The sequence below is a fragment of the Pinus tabuliformis genome, chromosome 3_2 (assembly GCF_031772625.1).
Source record: "Pinus tabuliformis cultivar Carrire ecotype Pingquan chromosome 3_2, CPIR1, whole genome shotgun sequence".
In the NCBI taxonomy this organism is placed as follows: domain Eukaryota; kingdom Viridiplantae; phylum Streptophyta; class Pinopsida; order Pinales; family Pinaceae; genus Pinus; species Pinus tabuliformis.
Genome location: NC_142302.1, coordinates 858,959,173 through 858,987,124, shown reverse-complemented (window position 1 = coordinate 858,987,124; position 27,952 = coordinate 858,959,173). Strand labels below are relative to the sequence as shown.

The 27,952-nt window shown below is 38.4% G+C and overlaps 1 protein-coding gene and 1 pseudogene across 1 annotated transcript; both read right to left on the bottom strand.

Moving 5' to 3' along the window:
- Positions 1 to 8: 8 nt before the first annotated feature.
- On the bottom strand, positions 9 to 25,123 carry LOC149183371 (protein TOPLESS-RELATED PROTEIN 2-like; annotated as a pseudogene).
- A 1,770-nt stretch (positions 25,124 to 26,893) lies between these two features.
- On the bottom strand, positions 26,894 to 27,553 carry LOC149183370 (putative UDP-glucosyl transferase 73B6). The gene has a single exon (XM_089414926.1). The coding sequence runs from the start codon at positions 27,551 to 27,553 to the stop codon at positions 26,894 to 26,896; it is 660 nt and encodes a 219-aa protein (XP_089271052.1).
- Positions 27,554 to 27,952: the final 399 nt, after the last annotated feature.

Here is a 27,952-nt window from a genome sequence, read left to right as displayed (position 1 = left end):
GAATTTTTCCTGAACTAGTTCCAGTAAGAAATTACAATCTTGCCAATATGCCTTCCATACCACACCCTCTCAAAACAAAATATCAAAACCTCTGCTAACAATTTAGTATAAAGAGAAATGATCCTGGTAAGATGGCACCACTATTGATGGTAGATATACGAACAGATAAATCATAATTGTAAGGCACAAGGTAGCACAAATGACTCTGATAGATGGCACCACTATTGATGGTAGATATACGAACAGATAAATCATAATTGTAAGGCACAAGGTAGCACAAATGACTCTGATTTTTCTTCCTCTCTTTTTTTCTTTCAACTCTGCTCTTCAAGCGTTACCTTGAATGTAATTCTGACCCTTGATTGCTTGCAGCTGGATTTGAATTGATAGTTCCATTATCCAGAGGTATTATACCCCATTTGCATTCTGATTCTAGAGGCTCAATCACTTGAATACCTCCATCAGTCAACCCAACGGCAAACTGATTAGGTTCTGATGGATGTGCAGCAATCACAAGTGGATAGACATTGCCACTGCACATATAAATCAACACAAATCCATGGTATAATTTTTCTCTAAAATGGAAATTCCATTGAACTTTTGAAGTTTTCGATTGTGCTATGAGATAGCTAAAGCTACTAACCTGCTCAAGCCCAGCTGTATATATATGGAAGGTGCAATACGACAATGTGGCCTCAAGCTTTCTGAATCAAATACTCCAACAACACCATCGATGAAGCTAACATAGATTAGAAGGCCATCACATGAGTATGTTGCATTTGAAATTGATGCAGACAGTGAATCATGGGGCGTCCACTGCAATGCAGACATGTACAACAATCATGCGCCATTTTATCAGCTTTTTAGATTCCCTGGCAGTATTTTCGTTAAAATATGATACATAAACCAATCTTGCTAGCCAAAGATAAAAAATAAGAAACAAGGAAAATACTTGTCTAATTTGTACTGTATAAGATTACTCACATTATAAGATGTTACACTGAAAACACAGGCTTACATGGCCCAAGTGTTTTCGGGAAAACTAGTGTCTTTTTGATCTGCTAGTCCCACTAAGATGGGTAGCTATCTTAGAAACAAACAATTCAAAGCACTTTAAGATTTCCTTTATGTATGATAGATAAGAGAGAAGAAAGGAGCACCAACCTGTATCTTGTGCTTGGCTCCTTGCTTGCTTCTTCTCTCCCTTGATAGCGCTCGTCACTCTTCTCCTACTTGTCCCGCATTAGAGAAAATCTATAGAGGCAAAGCAACATCACACCATCAAAGCATCGAGATCTATGATATCATAAACAATGCAGAATCAGAAATACATTAACCATACAATTGCATCCACAAATGACAAGATTTACAAAAACACATTTATATGGAAGAAAACTCAAAGAACATTATTGATAGTAGAAGTAGAAGAGAGGATTACAACCCAACTGTCTGATCCAGCATCATCCTCCTAGCATGAAAGCCCTCTTCACCTCATGAAAAACAAGATCACCCAACAATACACTGTTTCTTCTTAAAGAGAAACCAACAACACTTCCTTACAAATTACAAAATTCTAGCCTCTAGATATCTCATATAAGGGATCCATTTATAGATATTTGCAGAGGGGTGAGTCAGCTTCTAGGTTTCTGATTAGTGTCATTTCACTAATAGTTCTTGGTTCCACTTGGAGATTTCATGATCTCCTACTCATCCCTGGGCGAATTCAGAGAGGCAAGTGTCATATGAGAAGTTTCTAGAAGATTCTCTGGGTTTCCACTTAGCAAACTATCTCTGACATTTGTCTGCTCTCACCCATCGCACCCCACAGAAGGCTCTTTCAGTATGCATTGCACCCTAAGCATGGAGCAGTCTGTATGGTCCAGTTTTGGCTAGTTCTGAGTGGCTTTTCAGGTGGAACTTCTGTGAAATGATGTAATCAGTTGACCATGATTCTTCACGGTGTGAAAAAACACTTTTAGGGTTTTAATAGCCCTTGGTTTATCAACATATGTGATTAGGGTTGCAGTGCCCAAATATGTCTATAACAGTTGCCCCCTAGAGCATGAGGTCGTAAATCTTCTGATGTCGGGTGAAATGCTTTATCATGAGGATCCGAGGTATTCGAATTGGAAGGTGACCTGTATAAAATACAATACAATACATTATCTTCATATTATTTTCATGATCTAGCTGAGGCGGGCATTCCCATGCTCTACTTTATAAATTCATTTTCATGTACATAGGAAAGATAATCGCCTGCTGTTGTAGACTAGTGATTCTTGTAGAGCCATCATCCCTTAGCTTGGATGATCATCTGTGTAGGTACTGTGTACATTTTATGTCTTTATCTTCTTGAATATATCACAGCTCGGATGGATGAAACTAGATCTGGGGTCTTCAAACTCGTTCAATCTTCGCCCAATGTACAAGTCGATCTATGCGAAAAGATGTTCTGAAGTAGAACATGGAAAGACATCGCCTGATTACTAGGCAATGATGTAAGCTATTAATAGGCATGACAGGAGTCACCGATAATGATAATGACCCTCAAGGTACCATAGTACAATTCACGTGGTGTGAATATAGGATCTGATGTCGAACACCATGCTAAATCTTTCGGTCGAAGGCCATTGATGTAAACCTGTCGCCCAAAGTGAGAAACTTGCCATTGAGGCATGCAAGATTCAAAGTACTGAAAGGGTTGTTCCTAAGTCAACTTCTTGGATAATGAGTTGATGTTGACAAGAAGTGACCCATCGTAGGAGGGCCTTAATGAATCCCACATCTACAACATGAAATGAAGCAAATGATTTTCTAGAGGTGAAAACGATCTGATGATACAAGGTTTAGGAATGGCGGTCATGAAAAATGAAGGGTGAAGGTATTACAGTGGATGAGGTGTTAGCTGGGTTGGTGAATTCTCTGAATTTGCAGTGGATGAGGTGTTAGCTGGGTTGGTGAATTCTCTGAATGACTTCTCTTGAACATATCGGCAACACTGAGATGGATTAGTAGCGTTAACCCCAAAAATGGATGGTACGGAGGACCAATGGTGTTGTGACCGGTGAACGGAATAACCCATCCTAACTCAATCATGGTGATGGAGTGAAAGTGTCATGTTCAAGAGCAACCTGCTACCAATGAAGTTCTTCAAATTTTCTTCCCTTTTTCCCCAGTCATTGCTGACCAGTACCTCTTTATTTTTTTCAAGCTTGAGGAGGATAACATATGCTTGTTCTATAATTTGTCCTTCGAGCAAACCTGTCGCTATGTATTAGCGAGCCTAGTGACAGTGAAACTCACTCTTGTCCAATGGACAAGTTTGTCGCTATTGTTTTAACACGTTTAATGACAAAGATAACTCAGTCCTTTTCATGTTTAGAGAGTTTGAAAAGAGACGGAAAGGAAACTCTAGTAGTCCTTTTTCGTGGCATAATCCATTAAGTTCAAAAAAGTGTAAAATAATACGAAAGGGATGACTTTTCAATAGCTTTAACGAGCGGAATAAGACAAGCGCTCGATCTTTTTGTGTAATGATCCCTCGGGTCCAAAAATATTAAAATGTAGAGGAGGGATGGCGCTTCCCCTTACTTTAATGAGCTAGAAAGGCTAGTAGCTCGGCAATCTTTTCATATTTTACGAGTCTAAAAAGAGCTTAAAATAGACTCATTTTTGAGGAACAAGTGATGTTTTCGGGTAGCAACTAGTTCCAGGTACGTTTGGAACTTCTCAAACACGGTAGCGTAATGAGGGTGGCTAATAGAATCACTCGTTGTGGCTGTTCCTCAAAAGGGTAAACAATCAAGTGGAGGCGTATGATCGGCCAAAAGAATGGAGGTGATGGTAAGAACACAACCAAGGCTCAAAAGGTTGATAACAATGCAATCACAAAGGTTATTTACCGAGGGTGGATTCATTTTTTAATGAGCTTGAGTCTTTAGAAACTATGCTCAATGGTGGGTTTATTTTTTAACGAGTTGAACCCTACGGTAACATTACTCAAGCCATTCGTCTTTAAAGAAGTATCTTATTAGTAGGTTCATTTTTTAGTGAGCTTGCCCCATGCGAAACTTTGCTCATTGCCTTTTGTATGCAGGATGGAAATGACCAAACTACAGAACTAACTACACTAAGAGTTAATGAACTACTAAGGTTAGGTAGGATAGTTTAGATAAAACATTTCCTTTGATTTGCCTTCATGCCGCCGACAAAGGTGAATGGTGGATCAGACCATTCACCTAACCTAAGTAGTTAAGCTAAAAGTAAGGCTAAAACACTATGAGGTTAGAGTTACGCTGGTCGCTTTTCACTTGCATAAAAAAGGTTTGCATACCCCCAGGCGTTGAGAAAACAAGAATTTCCACTTACCTTATGGAAGTTACTGTACTTAAGCAGGATAATTTTGTCTGCGGAGCAGACAAAACACTTCCTTGGCTCTATCCATTGAAATAGAAAAAGGTGAATGGTGTGAGCTTCCAATCACATAACGTGCGAGGAGATAAATGTTTCAGATTGATTCCATATCCTATACGGAAATGGTGTTTCAGACTAGTCATATAACCTACAAGGAAATTTGTGTTTCATCTAGGTTCGCTTGCCGAATAGACTAGGGTGCATGCCCCCTAACCTTCATTATATTCACCAAATTACTTGCAGTAATTAGGTGGATGAACTGGAGGTTGAAGAGACATTCTTGATGCAAAGAGACAATTTAGGGATTGTGTTTGACTCGTAGCTGTGTTTGAACTGGGAAATGAAAGCTGGTCGACAAGTTGCACCATTCTGCCTTCATGTGGGAAACGCATCACTCGAAAGAGTGTGGAAACAATAGCTCCCATGCTGTAAACGTAGTCACACCCAAGGAGTAGATTGTAATCTAGTGGCCCTTGGACTACTATCACATTCAAGTGAATGGTTTTCCTTCTCAAAGTTATAGACAAATTTGGAAGGATCCCTAATGGTCAACTAGTTCCTTTGTTGAAGCCTGACAAATTTGAATTCTTAGGTAGAAGCGATGGTGAACCAAGTGCTTTCCAAACAGTTGAGGAAAGGATAATCATGAAAGCCCCTTCATCTATGATAGTGCCAAACATGATCATTTTGTAAACTTGTACTATGATTCAGAATGGTAAATTACCTCGAAGGTGGGGACCCACTAGTAGATTCCAATCGAAGGAAACGACTAGATTGCTTGGAGGGGGGACTGAATAAATGGCTGGGTGAATCTCTTGAAATGGGGAACTTCCCTTCTGTCGAAAAGGAACAGGTATATTGCCCCCATGTTCATCAAACTTTGTGCTAATAAAAAGAATTTGAACGGTGTCGTTCTCATTCTCTTTGGAAATTGTATCATTTGATGGTGGACCTTCTGAAGGCAAGACTGGGTCAGCTGTTGTCTCAACTTGTTGACTTTGGTCCGGTATGGACTCAGAGGGTTTATCTTCAATCATAGGCATTTTGACTGACAACTGAGGTATGTCAGTCGGATTTTCAACTAGCGATGGACTTGGCAAGAGTTTCCTGTATCCAGGCATAAATTGCTGCGGTGAAGCAGGTCGGTTATCCAAGACACTTTTAGCTTCGTCCATAAAAGGACAACGGTGAAGGGCATTATTGCCTTCACACAACCTACAAGGAAATTTAAATCTTCGTTTTTTTTCCATTGACTTCGTTTTCACTAGTCGATGGTGTGTTCTCAACATGATCGATAGAGGTTGATGACACCAAATGGTGCAATCGGGGAGACCAGTCTCTCAAGATCTATGGAATGCAAGGAAAAAGTGGTTTCCTTTGAAAATTATGCATGGAGATTTGGGTTTGGAAGGTTCAGTGTGCGGATTTTCACTGGATGATGCATGGTTGCCCCCTTGCTTGACTGACTTCTTCTTCTTCTCCTCCCTTTCTTCTTCTTCTCAGTTACTTGGTTTTTAGTATCACTAGTTTCACCAAGTGAAGAGGAAGAAGAAGAGGGAGAAACAAATGAAGTAGAAGGTGAGGGAGCAACTCCAGTATCATCTAGTTGCTGATTCAATTGCTGAGGAATTACAATGTTCTGAATGACAGAGGTTGAGAAAAGCCATACTGGAAGGCCAATTGTGATTCCTAGAAGGGACAATGTAGCTACATATGGAGCACGAATATCTCTCCAAGAAGAGAAAGGACTTGGATTTCCTCCATGCGGAAATCTTTGGTTGGTGGACTCCATTTCCTCAACCTAAGATCAAAGAAGGAATAGGGATGTTATTCTGAATTAAATAAATTTTATGATGCTTTGACACAACTTTGCTTTTTCAATTTTTAAGAGTCGAGAAAAAGCTAAAGGTGACTCTAGTCGCCTTTGATTTTTAATGAGCCTGAAGTGACAAGTGCTCAGATGAACCTTCTCTTTTAAGGAGTCGAAAAGGAATGGAAGTGACTACTCTGGAATTCTAGACACAGGGATTACCAAACCAATCGCAAAACTGCAATATACACCTTGGTGGTAAATTAAACAGAAATTACCAAGGACTTTATGTACAACAGTCAATCTTCCCGAATGCTGTGTTGAGAGCATTGTGATTGATAGGGCAATAGACACGACTTCCTAAGGATAAAGGATATCGGCTTATTGTGGTCTCCCAATATATACTCGATGGTACGGGGAGCACAAGTCTGTACTGGCACTTGCCATATCAAAGAGGAGGAATCACCCAACGTTTGATGAAAACGATAGTTACTAGGTTTTACAATGTTGGAATACGTCTCTAGCTTAGACTTCTAGATGTTGTGAATTAGGTTCCAAAGTGTTTTTATATTCATTGAGGTTTATTTTGGAGTTGATATTTTTAGAAGTTTGCCTGTCAAGGTTCACCCCATGATGTAGATTTAAAATTCCTAAATATGCAATCTAAAATGATAAATAGTCGTTTGTTTTCTTTTATCAATGAAAATCCTGGCTACTAAGGAAAGAAGAGCATGATTTCTTTCAATAGAGAGTAGAGAGCACACACTAAATGCACTTTCCCTAAATCATTTTCCGCATGCAGTCTAAATGCAAATGCACATGCATGTATTTGTTTTTCCATTTCCTTAATGTGAGAATGCCAAAAAGAAAACTAAGTACAGATTTGAACTATTTTCTTCAAAGCGACACTTAACTAATTTCTCTTCAAAATGAAAAGAAGAATAAGACGACACTTTCAATTTCGAATGGAAAACTGCTTTCGACACTTCAAATATTGATAATTCAAATCAAATACAATGGCAACAGTACAATCGACTATCTAGAAGAGGAAGACTTTCTGACGCTCTTCTTTTTGACTCAAAACAAAAGTTGTGACACTTCTTTTCATCAAAAACGGCAGTTCGATTAAGCTACTTTTGACGAAGGACGATTGTAAATGATGAAAAATACATAAAGAACATTCACAAATCCTAATCAATGGAGGCTGAATAATGTAAAGGAAGACGGCTTCAGTAATGATATATTGATCATAAGCAGCAAAACTACTGAATAGTACTAAAAACAAGGAAGAAAAAACCAAATTCCAGAGAAGGAAACAGTATCATTCAATCATCGCACCTATCCTTAAGGGAAACATGGATGCATCTAACCTGCAACATACAGGAGGTGCGATGCATCTAGACTGCCAGTTAGAGATAGTGCGATGGACTAGGGAACAAAACTAAGCTTGGTTTTTGCTTCAAAATTTGTAGCCAAGTTCAGTGATTTAGGCTGAGCTATGATAGACAGTAAAAACAAATTATATGGGTATGATCTTATGAGGTTATTGAGCTACCACAAGGGCACTTAGGATGTTTGAAAGTTAGATGTTCAGTTCATAAGCCAACCTAGAGATTGACTAAAGCAGCGTTGATCGACATTGCAGTTGCATAGCAAAAGCAGTTCGAAAGCTAGCTAGCTTAACTTTAGGCTCTGTCTGTAGTTCATAAAGCAAACAACAGTAACAAACAAACAAACTATTTGCTGCCTAGAGGAGTCACCATTTTGTTTCCGGGAAAACTAGTGTCTTTTTGATCTGCTAATCCCACTAAGACGGGTAGCTATCTTAGAAACAAACAATTCAAAGTGCTTCAAGATTTCCTTTATGTATGATAGATAAGAGAGAAGCATAGAGCACCAACCTGTATCTTCCGCTTCACTCCTTGCTTGTTTCCTCTCTCCCTTGATAGAGCTTGCCACTCTTATCCTACTTGTCCTGCTTCAGAGAATATCTGTAGAGGAAAAGAAACAACACACCATCAAAGCATCAAGATCTATGATATTCTAAACAATGCAAAATAAAAAATACATTAACCATACAATTGCATCCAGAAATAACAAGATTTAAAAATACACAATTATATGGAGGAAAACTCAAAGAGCTTTATTGATAGTAGAAGTAGAAGAGAGGATTACAACCTAGCTGTCTGATCCAACATCATCCTCCCAGCATGAAAGCCCTCTTTGCCTCATGAAAATCAAGATCACTCAACAATACAATGTTTCTTCTCAAAGAGAAACCAACAACACTTCCTTACAAATTACAAAATTCCAGCCTCTAGATCTCTCAGATGAGGGATCCATTTATAGATATTTGCATAGGGGTGAGTCAGCTTTTGGGTTTTTGATTGGTGTCATTTCACTGATAGTTCTTAGTTCCACTTGGAGATTTCATGATCCCTTACTCATCCCTGGGTGAATTCAGAGAGGCCAATGTCATATGAGAAGTTTCTAGAAGATTCTTTGGGTTTTCACTTAGCAAACTGTCTCTGCCATTTGTCTGCTCTTGTCCATCGCACCCCATAGAGGGCTCTTTCAGTATGCATTGCACCTAGCTAGTGTAGCAACTAGTATGAATTGTACACTAAGCATGGAGCAGTCTGTATGGTCCAGTTTTGGCCAGTTCTAAGTGGTTTTTTAGGTGGAACTTCTGGGAAATGATGTAATCAATTGACCATGATCCTTTAGGGTGTGAAAGAACACTTTTAGGGGTTTAAGAGCCCTTGGTTTATTGACATATGTGATTGGGGTTGCAGTGCCAAAATATGTATATAACACCAAGTGATCCAGTTTAGAAGCGTTATAAATAGAAATCTGGCTCTCATTCACGGCCAACAAGTGGACTTGATCATTATGGAACAATACTTTAGTATCTCCATCAACTGGTGATGGTCTTGACACCTGCAGCTGAATATATTTCAACTTTTTCTTATACCATCCATCTATACTCATTACACGAAGTTGCACACAGAGATTGATATGAGAAACTAATTATTTCAACGAGTGACTCAAATGCAAATAAGAAAACACAATGTGGATATGTATATCAAGTATGGGATGTACACCTAAGCATCAGCCCCAGAAGATACCAAAATATTGAGAGAATGAGAAAATGTTAGACCAGTTATTCTCTTCTGGTGGGCCTTCAGCTTTGTTTTCACATACAATCAGGCAATTGAAGGGATTTTTATATTCATGGAATCAACTTATTTGGATTGTCAATGTAGTAATGATGACAAGAGAGAATTTATAGAAAAAATTATCACAGCACTTGATCAACTCGAACATTGTGTATCTAAATTGTTGAACCCTCCATTCCAATAGCAATGATATTATTATCCTGAGGATGGAAAGCAAGAAAAGATATTACAGGTGGGGACGGCATAAATGTTGACATGACCTGCAAAGAACTAGGTGTCAGGCCATGCTTTAACAAGACCATGGCAACCTATATGGATGAATTTCTGATTCAATATGTGATAAATTTGAAATCATACATAATAAAATTATAGTTTAAACAAAGTAAGATGAAGCAAATAAACCCAAGAATCAAGATAATAGATGCTTGTTTACACTCTACAAAATTGTTTCACCTTAAATGTCATCATGTTGAATAGGGACACCTTCCCACCAGAAGTGGACATAACATAAGAATCATTCTTTGACAAGGCTATGCATGAGACTGCTTCTTCTGGATTTGCGTCACTCATATCATTTGTCATAAGAATTCCACTTATTGGCTACCACAGTTGGGGTGCAGTATTTGCTGTGGCCTGGAAAATGAATTACCATCATTCAAATGCTTGCAAATTCTTATTAAATGCAGAATTCTAAAATTGAGAACAAATAGTATGTTAGGACGCTTTTAGAGTTGTACCTTGCCAGATGGATTGCGATTATTATGCATCCATTTCCAAAGCTTGTGAACAACATTTAGAGGAAAGAGCTAGGACAACAACCCCTGAATTAGTATATATTAATATGGCTACCTGTAAAACACATGGAACATTATATCTAGTTCAAGCATGAAAAACTTTCTTCATGCTTGTATAGGAAGAAGCTATAACAAGAAACAGAGCATGTTGATTTATTAATTCAGGGACTCGGTAGGAAATCCATGACTAAGGAGGCAGAGCATGTATTTTGGGAACTATTGGACAAAGGAGGGTGATATGCAACGAAGCTTGTATTTGTGGGATGAGTGCAATAGAAAGGTGACTGTGCACATTGTGCTCATGGATAGGCTTAGATGGAGAAGGATAGAGCTAATGATTTCTTGACATTGATGGTTGACAAAGGTATCAAATCACAACTCAAAATTGGGAAAACTAATTCAACAACATGACATTGTGCTTTCAAAGAGAAGGATGTAACTTATGAAGCCAAAAAGTTTAGCTAATACGATAATCACCAGGAGATTTCAAGCCAAAATCAACAAGAAATTCATCAAAAGGCAAAAGCCAATGCACAGTTTTGATACAAGACTTCAAAAGACCACTACCAAGATAAAAAATAACATGTTGTAGGTTAGGATCAATCATTGTAAATGTATATCAATCCACTGATCAATCATAGACAGCTTAAAATTAATCACTGAAATCAAGAGATTACATACTTTTATGAGTTTTCTCTTTATTATGTGTGACAAATTTAGTGCACTCATGCTTGTTATTATGATTTTAAGTGTGGCTAGGTTATACAATAATGATAAAGACTTTACAAAACAAATAGCCGCCTAAAGAAGTGCAGAAATCCACCTATGATGACTTCAATAATCCTCTTGGTCTAGGAGATTTGATCTAAAAATCACCCTTGAGTGACCTCAGTTAATTAATTGATGACTGAAGGTATTACAAACTCATGTGCTAGTGTCTATCTATGTCATTTTAGGCAACGGATCGATCAGATTGCAAAATACACAGACACTTGGAAAATGGAAAAGAACAAGAGAGGCACAGTAACAAATACAAGAACACAACAATTAATAAGGAGTTTACCCTATTCTCCGGAGCTACATCTCCGGTCCAACTTTCAGTGGTGGCCTTCTTTTATTGTGTCTTTAAAGCAAAGATTTACAATGAGGAGCTCAATCTGAGTCTTGTGAAACAGAATTGCTTGGCAGGGTGGTTCTTGGATCCGCCAAGCCACTAGAGTGGATAGACTCTTTTCCTATCCAAGTCTTCACTCCTCTGGTCTTCAATGGGAGGAGCTAATGTTGTGCTCAATTCCCAACAGATCCTTTCAGGGATTGCTCGATGCTACCTTATGCTACAGGTCAGCTCGACTCTCTATCTTTCTTCTTCTCGCTTCGTTATCTTTTCTTTTCTCTGTCTTCGTTCTCTTCTTCTCTTCATCCCCGTGTGTTCTGTGTCTGTTCATGGCTTTAAAGCCAATCGATCTCATCCTATTCCATCCCTATCAGGTCACTTGTTGCTGCTCGCTTAGAGTTCCCTGCCTCGGCTTCATCATCAATGACTCACAGGGAGTGGCCACTTGTCCTCTCGTGAACTATGCCAACTCTTTCTCGTCGGTTCGGTTCTTCGGTTACACCATGGAATGAGTCATTTGCCATCTCAGCGGTCAAATCGGACTTCAGAATTCTTTATGTCGTAGCTTAATCCCCTGTCAAATCCAATTCCTCCATCGGGCGTAATCTCAACCGTTAGATCTAGAGCCCCCAGATCCTACGCCATTCGCTCATTTTCACATAAATTAGCAAATGTGTGAACCATCTTCAAGATGCTCTTAAAATAATACTAATCAGAGCGTTACCACTTTTTCCAAGAGACTAGGAAGCTTCCACACGAAGAAGAAGTTTAGAAAAATAACATGGAGTTTCCCAAGGCTTTTTTTAAATGACGTATTTAACGGTGACAACTTTTTTGAAATATAGAAAATTAAGCTTTGCTGAAATATCTCATATTAGTGACTTTTACTTGTAATGTGGAAAAGAACAAAAAAAAAACAAAAAGCTTTATGATTACCATTTGTTCCGGGCAACATTATATAGCGACATAAGTTCCCGTGAGAACTTGATGTAACAAGTTTGGTCTATTCATGGCAAGTTTGTAACTAATAAAATATGAATATTACGTTTCTACATAAAGAAAGTCAGTATTCGTTGAGGGAACATTTTGATTAATCCTTTGATCATTCTTCTGGTCATCCTTCCGTGCTTCATTGTAAATTGAATTTCTCTTGTGATTGATACCTGACCTTTAATTTGTGCTTCCATTAAAGTTAGGGCCGCTCCTCGCTTACTTGTTGAAAGTGATTCTTTTGTTGCTTCAGTCTTTTAGAGATTGATGTTGGATCGCTCATTTGGACTTTCTGATAAAGTGCGTTTCCACTGTTTTAAGGAGAATAACTATTGACCTCTCATTTTGGCCTTATACTAAAGGCAGGATTGCTCTCCGTCTGCATGCCGCGAATGACTTTATGTTGAAATCGACTCCTCATTTGGACGTTACATAAGAGTTAGATCGTGCTCTTTCCGTTTTTGTCGGTTTCTATTCCTTTCCTTATTGCATTTTTCTGAACAGAAGTAACACAATATTAAACTGATAAACTTAAGAAAACGTTAATCTCCTTATTAATGAATGAAAATGTGCACCCACCCTTTAGTCCCTTTTGTGGGCAGCTCTCATTCACGGCCAACAAGTGGACTTGATCATTATGGAACAATACTTTAGTATCTCCATCAACTGGTGATGGTCTTGACACCTGCAGCTGAATATATTTCGTCTTTCGCTTATACCATCCATCTATACTCCATACACAAAGTTTCACACAGAGATTGATATGAGAAACTAATTATTTCAACGAGTGACTCAAATGCAAATAAGAAAACACAATGTGGATATGTATATCAAGTATGGGATGTACACCTAAGCATCAGCCCCAGAAGATACCAAAATATTGAGAGAATGAGAAAATGTTAGACCAGTTATTCTCTTCTGGTGGGCCTTCAGCTTTGTTATCACATACAATCAGGCAATTGAAGGGATTTTTATATTCATGGAATCAACTTATTTGGATTGTCAATCTAGTAATGACGACAAGAGAGAATTTATAGAAAAAATTATCACATCACTTGATCAACTCGAACATTGTGTATCTAAATTGTTGAACCATCCATTCCAATAGCAATGATATTATTATCTTGAGGATGGAAAGCAAGAAAAGATATTACAGGTGGGGACGGAATAAATGTTGTCATGACCTGCAAAGAACTAGGTGTCAGGGCATGCTTTAACAAGACCATGGCAACCTATATGGATGAATTTCTGATTCAATATGTGATAAATTTGAAATCATACATAATAAAATTATAGTTTAAACCAAGTAAGATGAAGCAAATAAACCCAAGAATCAAGATAATAGATGCTTGTTTACACTCTACAAAATTGTTTCACCTTAAATGTCATCATGTTGAATAGGGACACCTTCCCACTAGAAGTGGACATAACATAAGAATCATTCTTTGACAAGGCTATGCATGAGACTGCTTCTTCTGGATTTGTGTCACTCATATCATTTGTCATAAGAATTCCACTTACTGGCTACCACAGTTGGGGTGCAGTATTTGCTGTGGCCTGGAAAATGAATTACCATCATTCAAATGCTTGCAAATTCTTATTAAATGCATAATTCTAAAATTGACAACAAATAGTACGTTAGGACGCTTTTAGAGTTGTACCTTGCCAGATGGATTGCGATCATTATGCATCCATTTCCAAAGCTTGTGAACAACATTTAGAGGAAAGAGCTAGGACAACAACCCCTGAATTAGTATATATTAATATGGCTACCTGTAAAACACATGGAACATTATATCTAGTTCAAGCATGAAAAACTTTCTTCATGCTTGTATAGGAAGAAGCTATAACAAGAAACAGAGCATGTTGATTTATTAATTCAGGGACTCGGTAGGAAATCCATGACTAAGGAGGCAGAGCATGTATTTTGGAACTATTGGACAGAGGAGGGTGATATGCAACGAAGCTTGTATTTGTGGGATGAGTGCAATAGAAAGGTGACTGTGCACATTGTGCTAATGGATAGGCTTAGATGGAGAAGGATAGAGCTAATGATTTCTTCACATTGATGGTTGACAAAGTTATCGGATCACAACTCAAAATTGGGAAAACTAATTCAACAACATGACATTGTGCTTTCAAAGAGAAGGATGTAACTTATGAAGCCAAAAATTTTAGCTAATACGATAATCACCAGGAGATTTCAAGCCACAATCAACAAGAAATTCATCAAAAGGCAAAAGCCAATGCACAGTTTTGATACAAGACTTCAAAAGACCACTACCAAGATAAAAAATAACCTGTTGTAGGTTAGGATCAATCATTGTAAATGTATATCAATCCACTGATCAATCATAGACAGCTTAAAATTAATCACTGAAATCAAGAGATTAGATACTTTTATGAGTTTTCTCGTTATTATGTGTGTCAAATTTAGTGCACTCATGCTTGTTATTATGATTTTAAGTGTGGCTAGGTTATACAATAATGATAAAGACTTTACAAAACAAATAGCCACCTAAAGAAGTGCAGAAATCCACCTATGATGACTTCAATAATCCTCTTGGTCTAGGAGATTTGATCTAAAAATCACCCTTGAGTGACCTCAGTTAATTAATTGATGACTGAAGGTATTACAAACTCATGTGCTAGTGTCTATCTATGTCATTTTAGGCAACGGATCGATCAGATTGCAAAATACACAGACACTTGGAAAATGGAAAACAACAAGAGAGGCACAGTAACAAATACAAGAACACAACAATTAATAAGGAGTTTACCCTATTCTCCGGAGCTACATCTTCGGTCCAGCTTTCAGTGGTGGCCTTCTTTTATTGTGTCTTTAAAGCAAAGATTTACAATGAGGAGCTCAATCTGAGTCTTGTGAAACAGAATTGCTTGGCAGGGTGGTTCTTGGATCCGCCAAGCCACTAGAGTGCACAGACTCTTTTCCTATCCAATTCTTCACTCCTCTGGTCTTCAATGGGAGGAGCCCAATGTTGTGCTCAATTCCAAATAGATCATTTTAGGGATTGCTCGATGCTGCCTTATGCTACAGGTCAGCTCGACTCTCTGTCTTTCTTCTTCTCGCTTCACTATCTTTTCTTTTCTCTATCTTCGTTCTCTTCTTCTCTTCATCCCCGTGTGTTCTCTGTCTATTCATGGCTTTAAAGCCAATCGATCTCATCCTATTCCATCCCTATCAGATCACTTTTTGCTGCTCGCTTGGAGTTCCCTGCCTCAGCGTCATCATCAATGACTCATAGGGAGTGGCCACTTGTCCTCTCGCGAACTATGCCAACTCTTCCTCATCGGTTCGGTTCTTCGGGTACACCATGGAATGAGTCATCTGCCATCTCAGCGGTCAAATTGGACTTCAGAATTCTTTATGTCGCAGCTTAATCCCCTGTCAAATCCAATTCCTCCATCGGGCGTAATCTCAACCGTTAGATCTAGAGCCCCCAGATCCTACGCCATTCGCTCATTTCGCGCGGTTGACTTGCTCGACCGTTAGGATGCGATGAGCGGTGGTTTTCTCTCTCCTCTACCTGCCATGCATCGGGCGTTGAATGGAATCACTCATTTTTCTCCAATTTCGCTTACCGCCCAAGGGTGCCCCCGATATACCATCAGTTTTGGAGCGCGGGTCCCGCCTTTAGCCTTTAGCGCTTTCCCCACATTTTTCTTGGCTTCCATGCAACTAAGAACTCGGGGCCTTTCCTTCTTGAGAGGATTTTCCCAGCGCTAATCGTGCATCAGAAATGGCATCCTTTTCCCAATCTGGGCTTCCCAAGTGCCAGTTTTTCCTCCTGTGTAGTCTCCATGGGCCTCGTTCAGCGCTCTTTGACTGAGGTCCTCTTCATTCCTCGCTGGCTGCAAACTGCCACTGTCTAGAGGTCTTCCTGATCTCTCTATGCTCACAAATCTTTGAAGCCTGTCCATTTTTGATACAGTCATGGTTCGTTGATTATTCTTCATGGATCCAATTCAGATCACGACCTTCCCACTGAAAAAGCTTTTGGACCACCAAAAGTTGGTTTTCGAGCATTGACTAAGTGAGGGTACAATTGTCTCACTTGTCCAATCTCTATCCACTTTGCACTACTCAGCTTTGAACCTTTGAGCCCAATTCTAAGGTACTCAACATCTCCCCTGTGCATCATCCTCACCTTTCTATCCAAAACTATGTCTTCCTGAAATTCATTAAGATATTCAGGTAGCAGGTCATCAATAGAAGGCAATTGACTCTGCTCTTTGGGATCCTCAATTAGTGAAGGTTCAAACAATCTCAAGCAATCTGCATGAACGACTGAGTAGATGTGCATGTAAGCTGGTAGATCAAGGTGAAAAGCATTCTCACCAATCTTCTCAAGTATCTTGAAAGATCCATACCTGATAGGCTTTAGCTTTTTACCCTCACTTTGCATCCTGTCCTTGTTGATATACAACCAGACTTGGTCACCAACTTGGAAACTATGCTCCATCTGATGCTTGTCATGCCTTGCATTGTATTTGGCTTGGCTATTTTCCAGCTGTTCCTGTACTGCATGGTGGATTCCCTGGATTTTTTCAATGAACCTAGTTGCCTTATCCAGATCACTGTGTCCCTCAACTGTGGTATCTTTACCAAAGACAAAATCTAAAGGAGACCTTGGTGCAAAACCAAAATAGGTCTCAAAAGGAGATCTCTGTGTACAAGAATGTTTTGCTCTATTGTAAGCATGCTATACATAACACAAATGTTCATCCCAAAGCTTAGGATGTTTGTTGCAATATCCTTTGAGTAACTGGATCACTGTCCTATTAGCTACTTCTGTCTGGTCATCAGTTTGCAGATAAAAAGCTGTGTTTTTCTTTAGTTTGGTGTCCATCAGTTCCCATAGACTTGACCAAAAATTCCCCACAAATCGGGTGTCTCGATCAGATACAATGGAGGTGGGTAATCCAAAATGAACCCATACATGTTCAAAGAATAGTTTTGTCGTTTGTTTACCTGTAATCTGTTTGTTACAAGGTATCAAAATACACATTTTGTTGAACCTATCCACAACAACATACAGATAATCATGACCTTTCCTAGATTTAGGCAGTCCTCCAACAAAATCCATGGAAACACTTTCTCAAGGGTGAGAAGGAACTCGTAGTGGAGTGTACAAGCCTAGTTTTCTATTGCTAGGCTTGCTTTTAGCACACATAGTACACCCTCTTACATATCTAGAAACTGTCTCATTCATTTTTGGCCAATAACAAAATATTTGTAGCTGTGCAACTGTTTTACCTACCCCAAAGTGACCTGATATTAAAGAAGTGTGTGCTTCTCTAATTATCTTTACTCTCTCAGTTTGTGGAATGTAGAGTTTCCCACAATGGTATAAGAGTCGGTCATTTACATGATAATCTAATCATTCTACCCATTTGCCTTGACTCAGTTGCATATACATCTTTAAAGTCTATATCTTGAGCATATTGTTCAATGTAGCTTTCATGTAGCACAGAATTATGCTTAATTATAGTAGAAGAATTTATAATGGGTCGAGATAACATGTTTGCAACTTTATTATGTATGCCCTTTTTATATTTGATGACTAAATGAAACTGTTGTAGCAAACCCATCCATCTGTAGTGTCTTGATTGTTACAACTTAGTTTGGGAGTGTAGATATTGAAGTGGTTGATGATTAGTATGTATTACTATCTCTTTGTCCATTAAGTAATGTTTCCACTTTTTCACACTCTGAAGTAATGCATACAATTCTTTATCATATGTAGGATAGTTAACTGCGGTAGGATTAAAAGTCTTAGAATCATAACATATGGGTTTACCGTGCTGTGTCAACACTGCTCCCATGGCATAGTCACTGGCATCTGTTTGGATCTCAAATGGTCTTTGAAGATCATGTAATGCTAGTATAGGTGCTGTACTAATCTTTTCTTTCAAGGTGTTGAAGGCTTTCTGCTATTTGCCTCCCCACTGAAACACCTTTTTCAATCCTGTTAAAGCATGTAAAGGAGCTGCAATTGAGGAAAAGTTAGAAATGAACTTCCTCCAATATTGTGCTGCCCCTAAGAAGCTTCTCACTTCTATAGCAGACTTGGGTTTAGGCCAGTTTACAATGACTGCCACCTTAGAGGGGTCTATTTTCATTTCACCACCCCCTACTATATGACCCAAATAATTTAGAGATGTTTTGCCAAATTCACATTTCGAGAGTTTAACATGAAGTTTTTCTCTTTTCAAAACATCTAGTGTCTGCTTAACATGCTTTAAGTGTTCTTCCCATGTTTTACTAAAAATCAGAATGTCATCCAGATACACAATAACAAAATCATCAAGAAAAGGTCTGAGTACATCATTCATTAATATCATGAAAGTAGGAGGAGCATTAGTTAAGCCAAAAGGCATAACCAGCCATTCATACAATCCCTGCTTTGTTTTGAAAGTAGTCTTCCATGCATCTTGTTCTGCAACTCTGACCTGATGGTATCCACTATGCAAGTCTAACTTGGAGAAATAAACAGTTTCCTTCAATTGATCTAAAAGATCATCTATGTGAGGAAGGGGATAATGATTTTTGATTGTTATCTTATTCAGTTCTCATTAATCAACACACATTCTCCACTAGCCATATTTTTTTCTCACCAAAACAATTGGTGACCCACATGGTGATGTGCTAGGCCTGATGAAACCCTTCTCGAGCAACTCCTGCACCTGCTTCTTGATTTCAGCATTCTCTAAAGCAGACAACCTGTACATTCCAATGTTAGGCAACGGAGCATCTTGTTGCAAAATAATATCATGTACTATTTCCTTTTTGGGTGGCAGGCCTTTAGGTTCTTGAAAGAAGATATCATACTCTGAAACAACCTTTTCTAAATTAGCTTGTTGTTTAGCATTACAGCCCTCAAATACATTGGTTTTATTAGGTTTCTTTTCCTTTACAACCATCAGTAAGAATTGTTTGCATGAATTTATCATTCTTTTCATTTACCCTGAGTTTATGAGAGTATAATTATTCTTGAGCTTATGAGCTCTTACAAAGTATTTGATTCCATGTTTAACAAGTAGATACTTGTTATCAACTCTATAGAAAATAACTTTCCTATCATACAAGTAAGGACCCCCTAAAACAATTCCACATATATCCAAAGGAATTATGTCTAACTCAACCTCATCTACAAATGCTGACCCAAAAGAAAACTTGAGTTTGCATGGTCTAGTCACTTGTAGTTGTGCTTTATCATTCAACCATCCTAATGGGTATGGTTTCTTGTGAGGTGTAGTTTCTAATCCCAACTTCTTTACAATTGCTTCAGAAATTAAATTTACTTGTGAGCCACTATGAAACAAAGTATCAATCTTTTGATGTCTGGAAATAACTCGAATATGAAAAAGCTCATGTCATTTTCTCTCATTTTCTTCATCAATAGTAGATTGTGCAGAATTACTAGTAGATGCTTCAGAATTCTTACCTTTTATACTTATGGCTGCAATGGTTGTTTCATCTCCTGAGTCTGACCCCAAATCTTTCTGAATAGCTACAGAAGTCTTCCTCTTCTTGCCCTCGAACTTCTTAGGTCTCAACTTTGGATGCAGAATCCAACAATGCACATCATCATGCCCATACTTTTTATAGTGAGTGCATGAAGCTTTGCTTTTCTGTGTAGTGTTAGCCTTCCTTGGTTTCCACTTCTGCTTTCTTTTCTCCTTGTTCTTCCTTGCAGTGGGTTGGGATGGTCCCCCAACTTCTGGATTTCCATTCTTTCCTCTATGTTCTAGATGAGTATCTTGTACAGATACCTCATCTATACTAGTGGGATTAAACATGAGGATGGTATGCCTCATGTAGCTGTGTAGACCACCAATGTACTTCAAAAGAGTTTCAGGTGAGTCTAATGAGATTCCTAGAATCAATTCTCTTTTTCTAAATTCTCGAGTGTACCCTTGCACACTTTGCCCTTTCAACTGCTGAAGATTTTGCCAACTCATCATGGCTTGTTGCATGTAGGCCAATGGGTAGAACTGCTTTTGGATTGCAGAAACAAATTCACTCCAGACAGAGATAGTCTTACCATGTCTTTTCATATTAGCTTGGGTTCTGCCTTCCCACCAAACCAAGGCAGTGCCTCCAAGGCGTAGGCTTGCCAGCTGAATCTTGCTCTTGTCTGAATCGATGTTCTGTACTCTCCAATAAACATCAATTTTTCTAATCCAATTGTCCAACTTTTTTGCATTTAACTCTCCATCATATATAGGTAAATCAAATTTGACATCTAGTTTGATCAAAGATACTTTCTTTTTGTGTTTAGGGCTATTAGGAGGTGTGAGAAAGCTTTCCTCTTTCCCTTTTCCTTTTGAGTGGTCATGGAAGTGAGACCCATCTTCTCCTTTGTCTTGTTTAGAGCCTGATGAATCTTCATCCTTGTGTTTTCTAAAGTCCCTATACATTTCTTCTACCATGGACTTTATGGCTAGGAAACTTTCTATGAATTGAGGGTCTGGCCCCATTGAACCTTCCCTTGACATTGTCTTCCAAGGATAGACTCTCCCAATTCTAGGATTAGTTTCGACCAACCCTCCTTCTCCTAATTTGAGCTTTCATCTAGTGAGAATTCAACAACTAAACCAACACAAGCTTGTCTAACCTTACAGCCTAGGGCTCTGATACCACTTGATCTAAAAATCACCCTTGAGTGACCTCAGTTAATTAATTGATGAATGAAGGTATTATAGACACATGTGTTGGTGTGTGTCTATGTCATTTTAGGCAACAGATCGATGAGATTGCAAAATACACAAACACTTGGAAAATGGAAAACAACAAGTGAAGAATAGTAAGCAAATACAAGAACACAACAATTAATAAGGAGTTCACCCTAATCTCTGGAGCTAAGTCTCCGGTCCAGATTTCAGTGGTGGCCTTCTTTTATTTTGTCTTTAAATCAGAGATTTATAATGAGGAGCTCAATCTGAGTCTCCTGAAATAGAATTGCTTAGCAGGGTGGTTCTTGGATCCCCCAAGCCACTAGAGTGAATAGACTCTTTTCCTATCCAAGTCTTGACCCCTCTAGTCTTTAATGGGAGGAGCCCAATATTGTGCTCAATTCCCGACAGATCCTCTCAGGAATTGCTTGATGCTGCCTTATGCTGCAGGTCAAATCGGCTCTCTGTCTTTTTGCTTCTTGCTTCACTGTCTTTTCTTTTCTCTGTCTGTTCATGGCTTTAAAGCCAATCGATCTCATGACTGCTCGCTTCCTCTTCCACCCCATCGGATCCCCTGTTGTTGCTCTCTTGAAGTTCCTTGTCTCGGCTCACAGGGAGTGGCCACTTGTCCTCTCGTGAACTGCACCAGCTCTTCCTCGTCAGTTCGGTTCTTCAGTTACACCATGGAATGAGTCATCCGCCATCTTAGTGGTCAAATCAGACTTCATAATTCTTTATGCCGCGGCTTAATCCCCTCTCAAATCTGGTTCCTCCATCGGGGGCAATCTCAGCCATCAAATCTGGAGCCCCCAGATCCTACACCATTCACTCATTTCGCGTGGTTGACTTGCTCAACCATTTGCATACGATGAGCGGTGGTTTTCTCTCTCCTCTGCCTACCACGCATCGAGCACTGAATGGAATCGCTCATTTTTCTACAAATCTGCTTACCGCCCAAGGGTGACCCTAATATACCGTTGGTTTTGGAGTGCGGGTCCTGCCTTTAGCCTTTAGCGCTTTCCCCACGGTTTTCCCGGCATCCATGCGACCAAGCACTCGAGGCCTTTCCTTCTCGAGGGGTTTTGCTCAGCGCTAATCACGCATCATAAATGGCCTCCTTTTCCCGATCCGGGATTCCCAAGTGTTTTGCCTCTTGCGTGGTCTCCATGGGCCTTGGTCAACGTGCTTTGACCAAGGTCCTCGTCTTTCCTTGCTAGCTGCAAACTGCCACTGTCCAGAGGTCTTCCTGATCGCTCTGTGCTCATAAATCTTTGATGTCTGTCCTGTTTGGCTACCTTCATGGTGCTTTGATTATTCTTCATGGATCCAATTCGGATAAATATTATAGGCCACTGATCAGTGAATCGATGAGGGTTAAACTTTACAGCTCCTTCAATCAGCAACTGGACCAAAACCTCGATGAATGTATATGCAAATATCACTATGTTCAAAGGATGCAAACTAGTAATAAGGAGACTATGTTTAACCTGCAAAACCAAGGAGTAGTAAGAAAAAATAAACTTTTACTGAGGGTTTAGATCTCCAATAGTTGTGGCAATGCCAGTGATAGGCCCTAGAGGGCTAAAACCTTCACAATTTAGCAGTCAAATAATAGATCGTTGATTAATGGCAATGTTGAAGCCTAAATATCTTGGTAAATTAATGTGACAAGCCTTCAACGAAATGTGTTATGGATTCAGGAACAAGTGAAATAGTTTGTTGAATCTGAGATGGTTTTATTCATCGGCTAACTACAACATGTCACTAACAAAGACAACCATTCCACTAGTGAGATCTGAAGACTGGCAATCCACAACATTGATGGCATGTTTCACTTCTGGAAGGGAAATCCTATGAGGTTCAACACAATTCTCACCAACCCGTGGTGCTTCTAACCCTCAAATGTCATCATGGAGGTTTCCTAATAGCATAAAGAGGACTGGTTTAAATAACATAGCTAACTCTTAATACAAGTAAGAGATGCAAATTTTATATCTAAAGTTTGCTTAGATCAAGCTTATGTGTCCCTTATAATGTGAATTGGCCATTGTGCATTCAAAGAGAAAGATGTAACTTATGAAGCCAAAAATTTGAAATTTCAATGAATGATATCTCTAGAAAAAAGGTCATCAAAAGGCAAAAGCCAATGTACAATTTTGATACTAGACTTCAAAATACCACTGCCAAGATAAAAAGGAACCTGCTGTAGGTTAGGATCAGTCATTGTAAATGTATATCAATCCACTGATCAGTCATAGAAAGCTTAAACTTAATCACTGAAATAAAGATATTAGATACTTGTATGAGTTTTCTCGTTATTATGTGTGACAAATTTAGTGCACTTAGGCTTGTTATTATGATTATAAGTGTGGCTAGGTTTTGCAATAATGATAAAGACTTTACAAAATAGATAGCTGCCTCAAGAAAAGCAGAAATCATTTATGATGACTTCAATAATTTCTCCAAGGACAGACTTCAAATGGTTCAAAAAATTCTTGATTTGTGCCCAGACCTGCTACCAATGAGATCAGATTTGAATATTGCTTTCACCAGACCTTAGACAATTGATCCAGATTCAGATATTTTTTACTCCAAGATAGAGGTTAGAAAAAATTTATTGCAAATAGAAACTGCCCTATCCCAAAATTAGTGAGAAAATTCTCCAATGAATGGCGCAATACCTGTGTATTTGCCAACTGTTAGTTCTAAGCAAAGGGCAGTCCCTTAAAATCCTACAGTTAGGCCTAGAGAAGCCTAGAAGAAGATTAGTCCTCAAGCTATCCAAATGCCCAATACTGCATAATCAAAGTAATGAGAGGAATGCACTAGAACTCAGAGAAAATTAAAAAATACCACTGTCAAGAAAATCAATCCACTATAGCTAACTATTAGCAAGATTAATCACTAAAGAGATGAATAATACCTTCTAGAGGAATAGTCCCAAAACCATTCACTCCAGCAGAGACAAGATTACAAGGTTTTTGTGGGATGATTATACTGAAAATACCCTTGAAAGCCTGACAAATAAACTTTTACTGAGGGTTCAGATCTCCAATAGCTGTGGCAATGTCAGTGATAGGGCCTAGAGGGATGAAACCTTCACAATTTAGTAGTCAAATAATAGATCATTGATTAATGGCAATGATGGAGCCTAAATCTCTTCGTAAATTAATGTGACAAGCCTTCAACGAAATGTGTTATGGAGTCGGGGACAAGTGAAATAGTTAGCTGAATCTTGAAGATGGTACAAGAACTGTTGTAGCATTTGATCCTTCAAACACTATCAATACAAAATCTTCAAAACGTATCTTCAATGAGGTCACAAATACTACATGTCCATGGAATAAAATCACTATAGCATACAACTCAAATTTTGACCATAATAAAACATTGTCAAAAGTATCACTAGCATCAACCTCATGCACGATACCGAATAGGAATAAAGATGATGTGTCTGAAAAGGAAACTATTACTGAAAAGAATTAAATACAAGAACTAACTACAAAATATGTTTTGCTCATCTCAGAAATGTTGATAAAACCATGTTCCAATAAAAACAGGAGGAAAACCTATAATTCTCTCTGCAACCAAGACCAAGAAACCACAACCTAATACAATAAAACTTTAAGGAGTCATAAGAAATAGAAAAATAACAATATTAATATATTATGACTGTACTCATAGCTATATAGACCCATTCCAGATAAAGTTAAAGGGCGTCTTGGGCTTGAAAAATGTATTTTGAACTTTAGATTCTATATCTGTTCAATGTTCAGCCCATCTGAATCCTTGGGAACAAATTCTGGTAAGCTATATTTCATGCATTTTCCCTGACTTTACATGAGGAGGTTGGAATGCTATTTTGATATAACTTGGCTAAGAATGTACTTTTTGAAGGGAAGACAATGTCATCCCTTTTAACCATACAAATATCAATTTTTTCACCAAGAAATGGGATAAATATAACATCACCATGAGGCATCATCCAAATATGATAATCATTACTAACCTTTCCTCTTTGCACACCCTCCTTGGCAAGTAAAACAAGCTCCTGAAAGTAATGTTCAGGGTTTTCGCTCTCTTCAAATTCCTGAATAGAAAGTGACTTACCACAATCAACCATTGTTCCAATTTCTCAAGTGTGTACCAAGGCACTATACACAATATGGCTTAAGGCAAGCTTGAACTCCATGAAACTGATTGTATGGACTAAGGGGTATGGAACTTACTCTTTTGAATGAAATAGAATTCCTGGTTTTGCCCAACTATATGATTCAAAAGAACCAGAACCCTCCTAGAACTTCGAACAGGACAAACTGTATTTGATGAGAAGTAATCAACAGGACAAAATTGAAATCTCAATTATACAAACAATTGGGAAAAATATTAAGGAAAGATCAGTGGATACAAATATACTAAATGGAGGAGGGAAGAGGCTAATAAAATGCCATGATAATTGAAAACATTGAAAATTTACCATGAAATTACGCATAAAATATCCTTATAGTAAATCTTACAGATCATCCATACAGTTTTCAACACAAAACACTACTTTTATAAAAAAAAAAAAAAAAAAAAAAAAAAAAAAAAAAAAAAAAAGCATTACAAATTAATCTCCCACCTGCAAGAAAATGCCAACTCTTAGCAATTGCACCAAATCTAATTCAAGGATGAGGTTCGCACATGGGTTCCATAAACAACAGAATTTAAAAGACACAGAAGAGCGAAATAATGGAAAACTTACCTTGCATCTTGTAGGATGGTTGAACATGTGCATCATTCACAGTGACAAACATGGATGCAGTGATCTTTAACAAATCAAACACTGAGGGTGTAGGGAAAAACAAATTTGTTCAAAGTTAGAAATGGCACTGGAATTCACTTCTAAGAAAATTTAACAAATCAAACACTGTGGGTATAGGGAAAAGAAAATTTGTAACATTTTCAGAGTACTTGTGACTTGACATTGTGTTCTCTTGTAATTTCAACCATGTTTACTAGAATGAGCAATTTTTATTGATCTTTAACCCTACTTCTTTCAACTCCAAATTCTCATGATTTCTGATATGTGCATCATTTACAGGGACAAACATGGATGCAGTGATCTTTAACGAATCAAACACTGAGGGTGCAGGGCAAAACAAATTTGTTCAAAGTTAGAAATGGCACTAGAATTCGCTTCTAAGAAAATTTAACGAATTGTGAACATTTTCAGAGTACTTGTGACTTGACATCATGTTCTCTTGTAATTTCAACCATGTTTACTAGAATGAGCAATTTTTATTGATCTTTAACACTACTTCTTTCAACTCCGAATTCTCATGATTTTTAATATGTGCATCATTTACAGGGACAAACATGGATGCAATGATATTTAACGAATCAAACACTGAGGGTGCAGGGCAAAAAAAATTTGTTCAAAGTTAGAAATGGCACTAGAATTCGCTTCTAAGAAAATTTAACGAATCAAACACTATTGGTATAGGGAAAAGAAAATTTGTTCAAAGTTATAAATGACACTCAAATTCGCTTCTAATAAAATTTAACTATCTCGAAATCCAATCAATCAGAAGGAAGTGGAGATATGAGTGGGATAGAATTTAATTGTTATGAAATTAAATCATAACAAAATATTTAAAACTATATTTCTGAAATCAAAACAATTTTAAAATCAAAAAAAAAACTTTATAAAAGAAGTAATACAGAATAATCTAGATTAAATCTAAAATCTTTCATAAATGCTTCAGTAAACTTATATTAACAATAACTTCATATATATTGAAAAATAAAATAATACTAATCAGCTTCCAAAAAGTCCAACAATCTCCCAATTGGATAAAAACATACACTAAAATCCCAAGGAGATCATTTTACAATTGCTGTAGAATGGACTTTACCCTTCAAATTCCATCGCAACACAATTCTTGTGCAGCTGTTGCATGTCTCGAACAAAAGCCTGCAACTCTGTAAATGAAGATCCCTCTTTGTTGACAGCCATTTTAGCATGCTTCCTCAGTTCCTGAGCTTTCCTTCTCATGTTTTTCCCTTCTTCCTCCGCTAGAAGCATGGTCACTTCCCTTCTTACTTCCTCTTCATCTGGCACACTGTTCACACCCACACATATCCTTATGGCCACACCGAGGTGTTCTTCCAGAAGCTTTGAGTTATATGGTTGATCTGCAATCATGGGCCACGTGATCATGGGGATTCCCATGCTCACGCTCTCCAGTGTAGAGTTCCACCCGCAGTGACTCAGGAATGCACCGATGGAAGGATGCGAGAGAATAAGGAGCTGAGGAGCCCATCCCCATATTATTAGCCCTCTATCTCGGGTCCTCTCTTCGAATCCTTCTGGAAAACCCACTTCGGTCACTTCCAGTTTGGGCTCAGTGTGAGGATGTCTAATTGCCCACACGAAAGCTTGCCTGCTCGCCTCTAAGCCCATAGCCAGCACACATATTTGCTTGTCGTTCATAATAAATTGGCTCCCCAAACACAAACACGACGGATTGCGGAGGCCGAGAACCCAGCCACCGCAGGCATTCCTCCTCATCGATATCCACGGCCTTTCCCCTATTCTTAATAATTCTTGGATCGATCACCGTATCGTTAAATATAGTAGTGGTGAGTATGGTACCTATGCTCTACATATGTTTCATTGTCAAGCTTCTGATGTGATCGATCCCGTAGGAATCAAGTTCATAAAACTTATTAATCAGGATACCTCGACCCTCCATGCCACTGTTAATGTTCTCCGCCAAAAAAGCCCACATGGGAAAAGAATCGGGACATTATAATACCCCCAACAAACCCTTGCGAAGTGATGTGGGCCCCATGAATTCACTTGCTTTGACGCTATATTTTCCACAAGCCATGAGTCCACTTGCCTGGGCACTCTATTTTGCATAACATGCCATGAAATACATGGATGAAGCCCCATGAACCATAACAT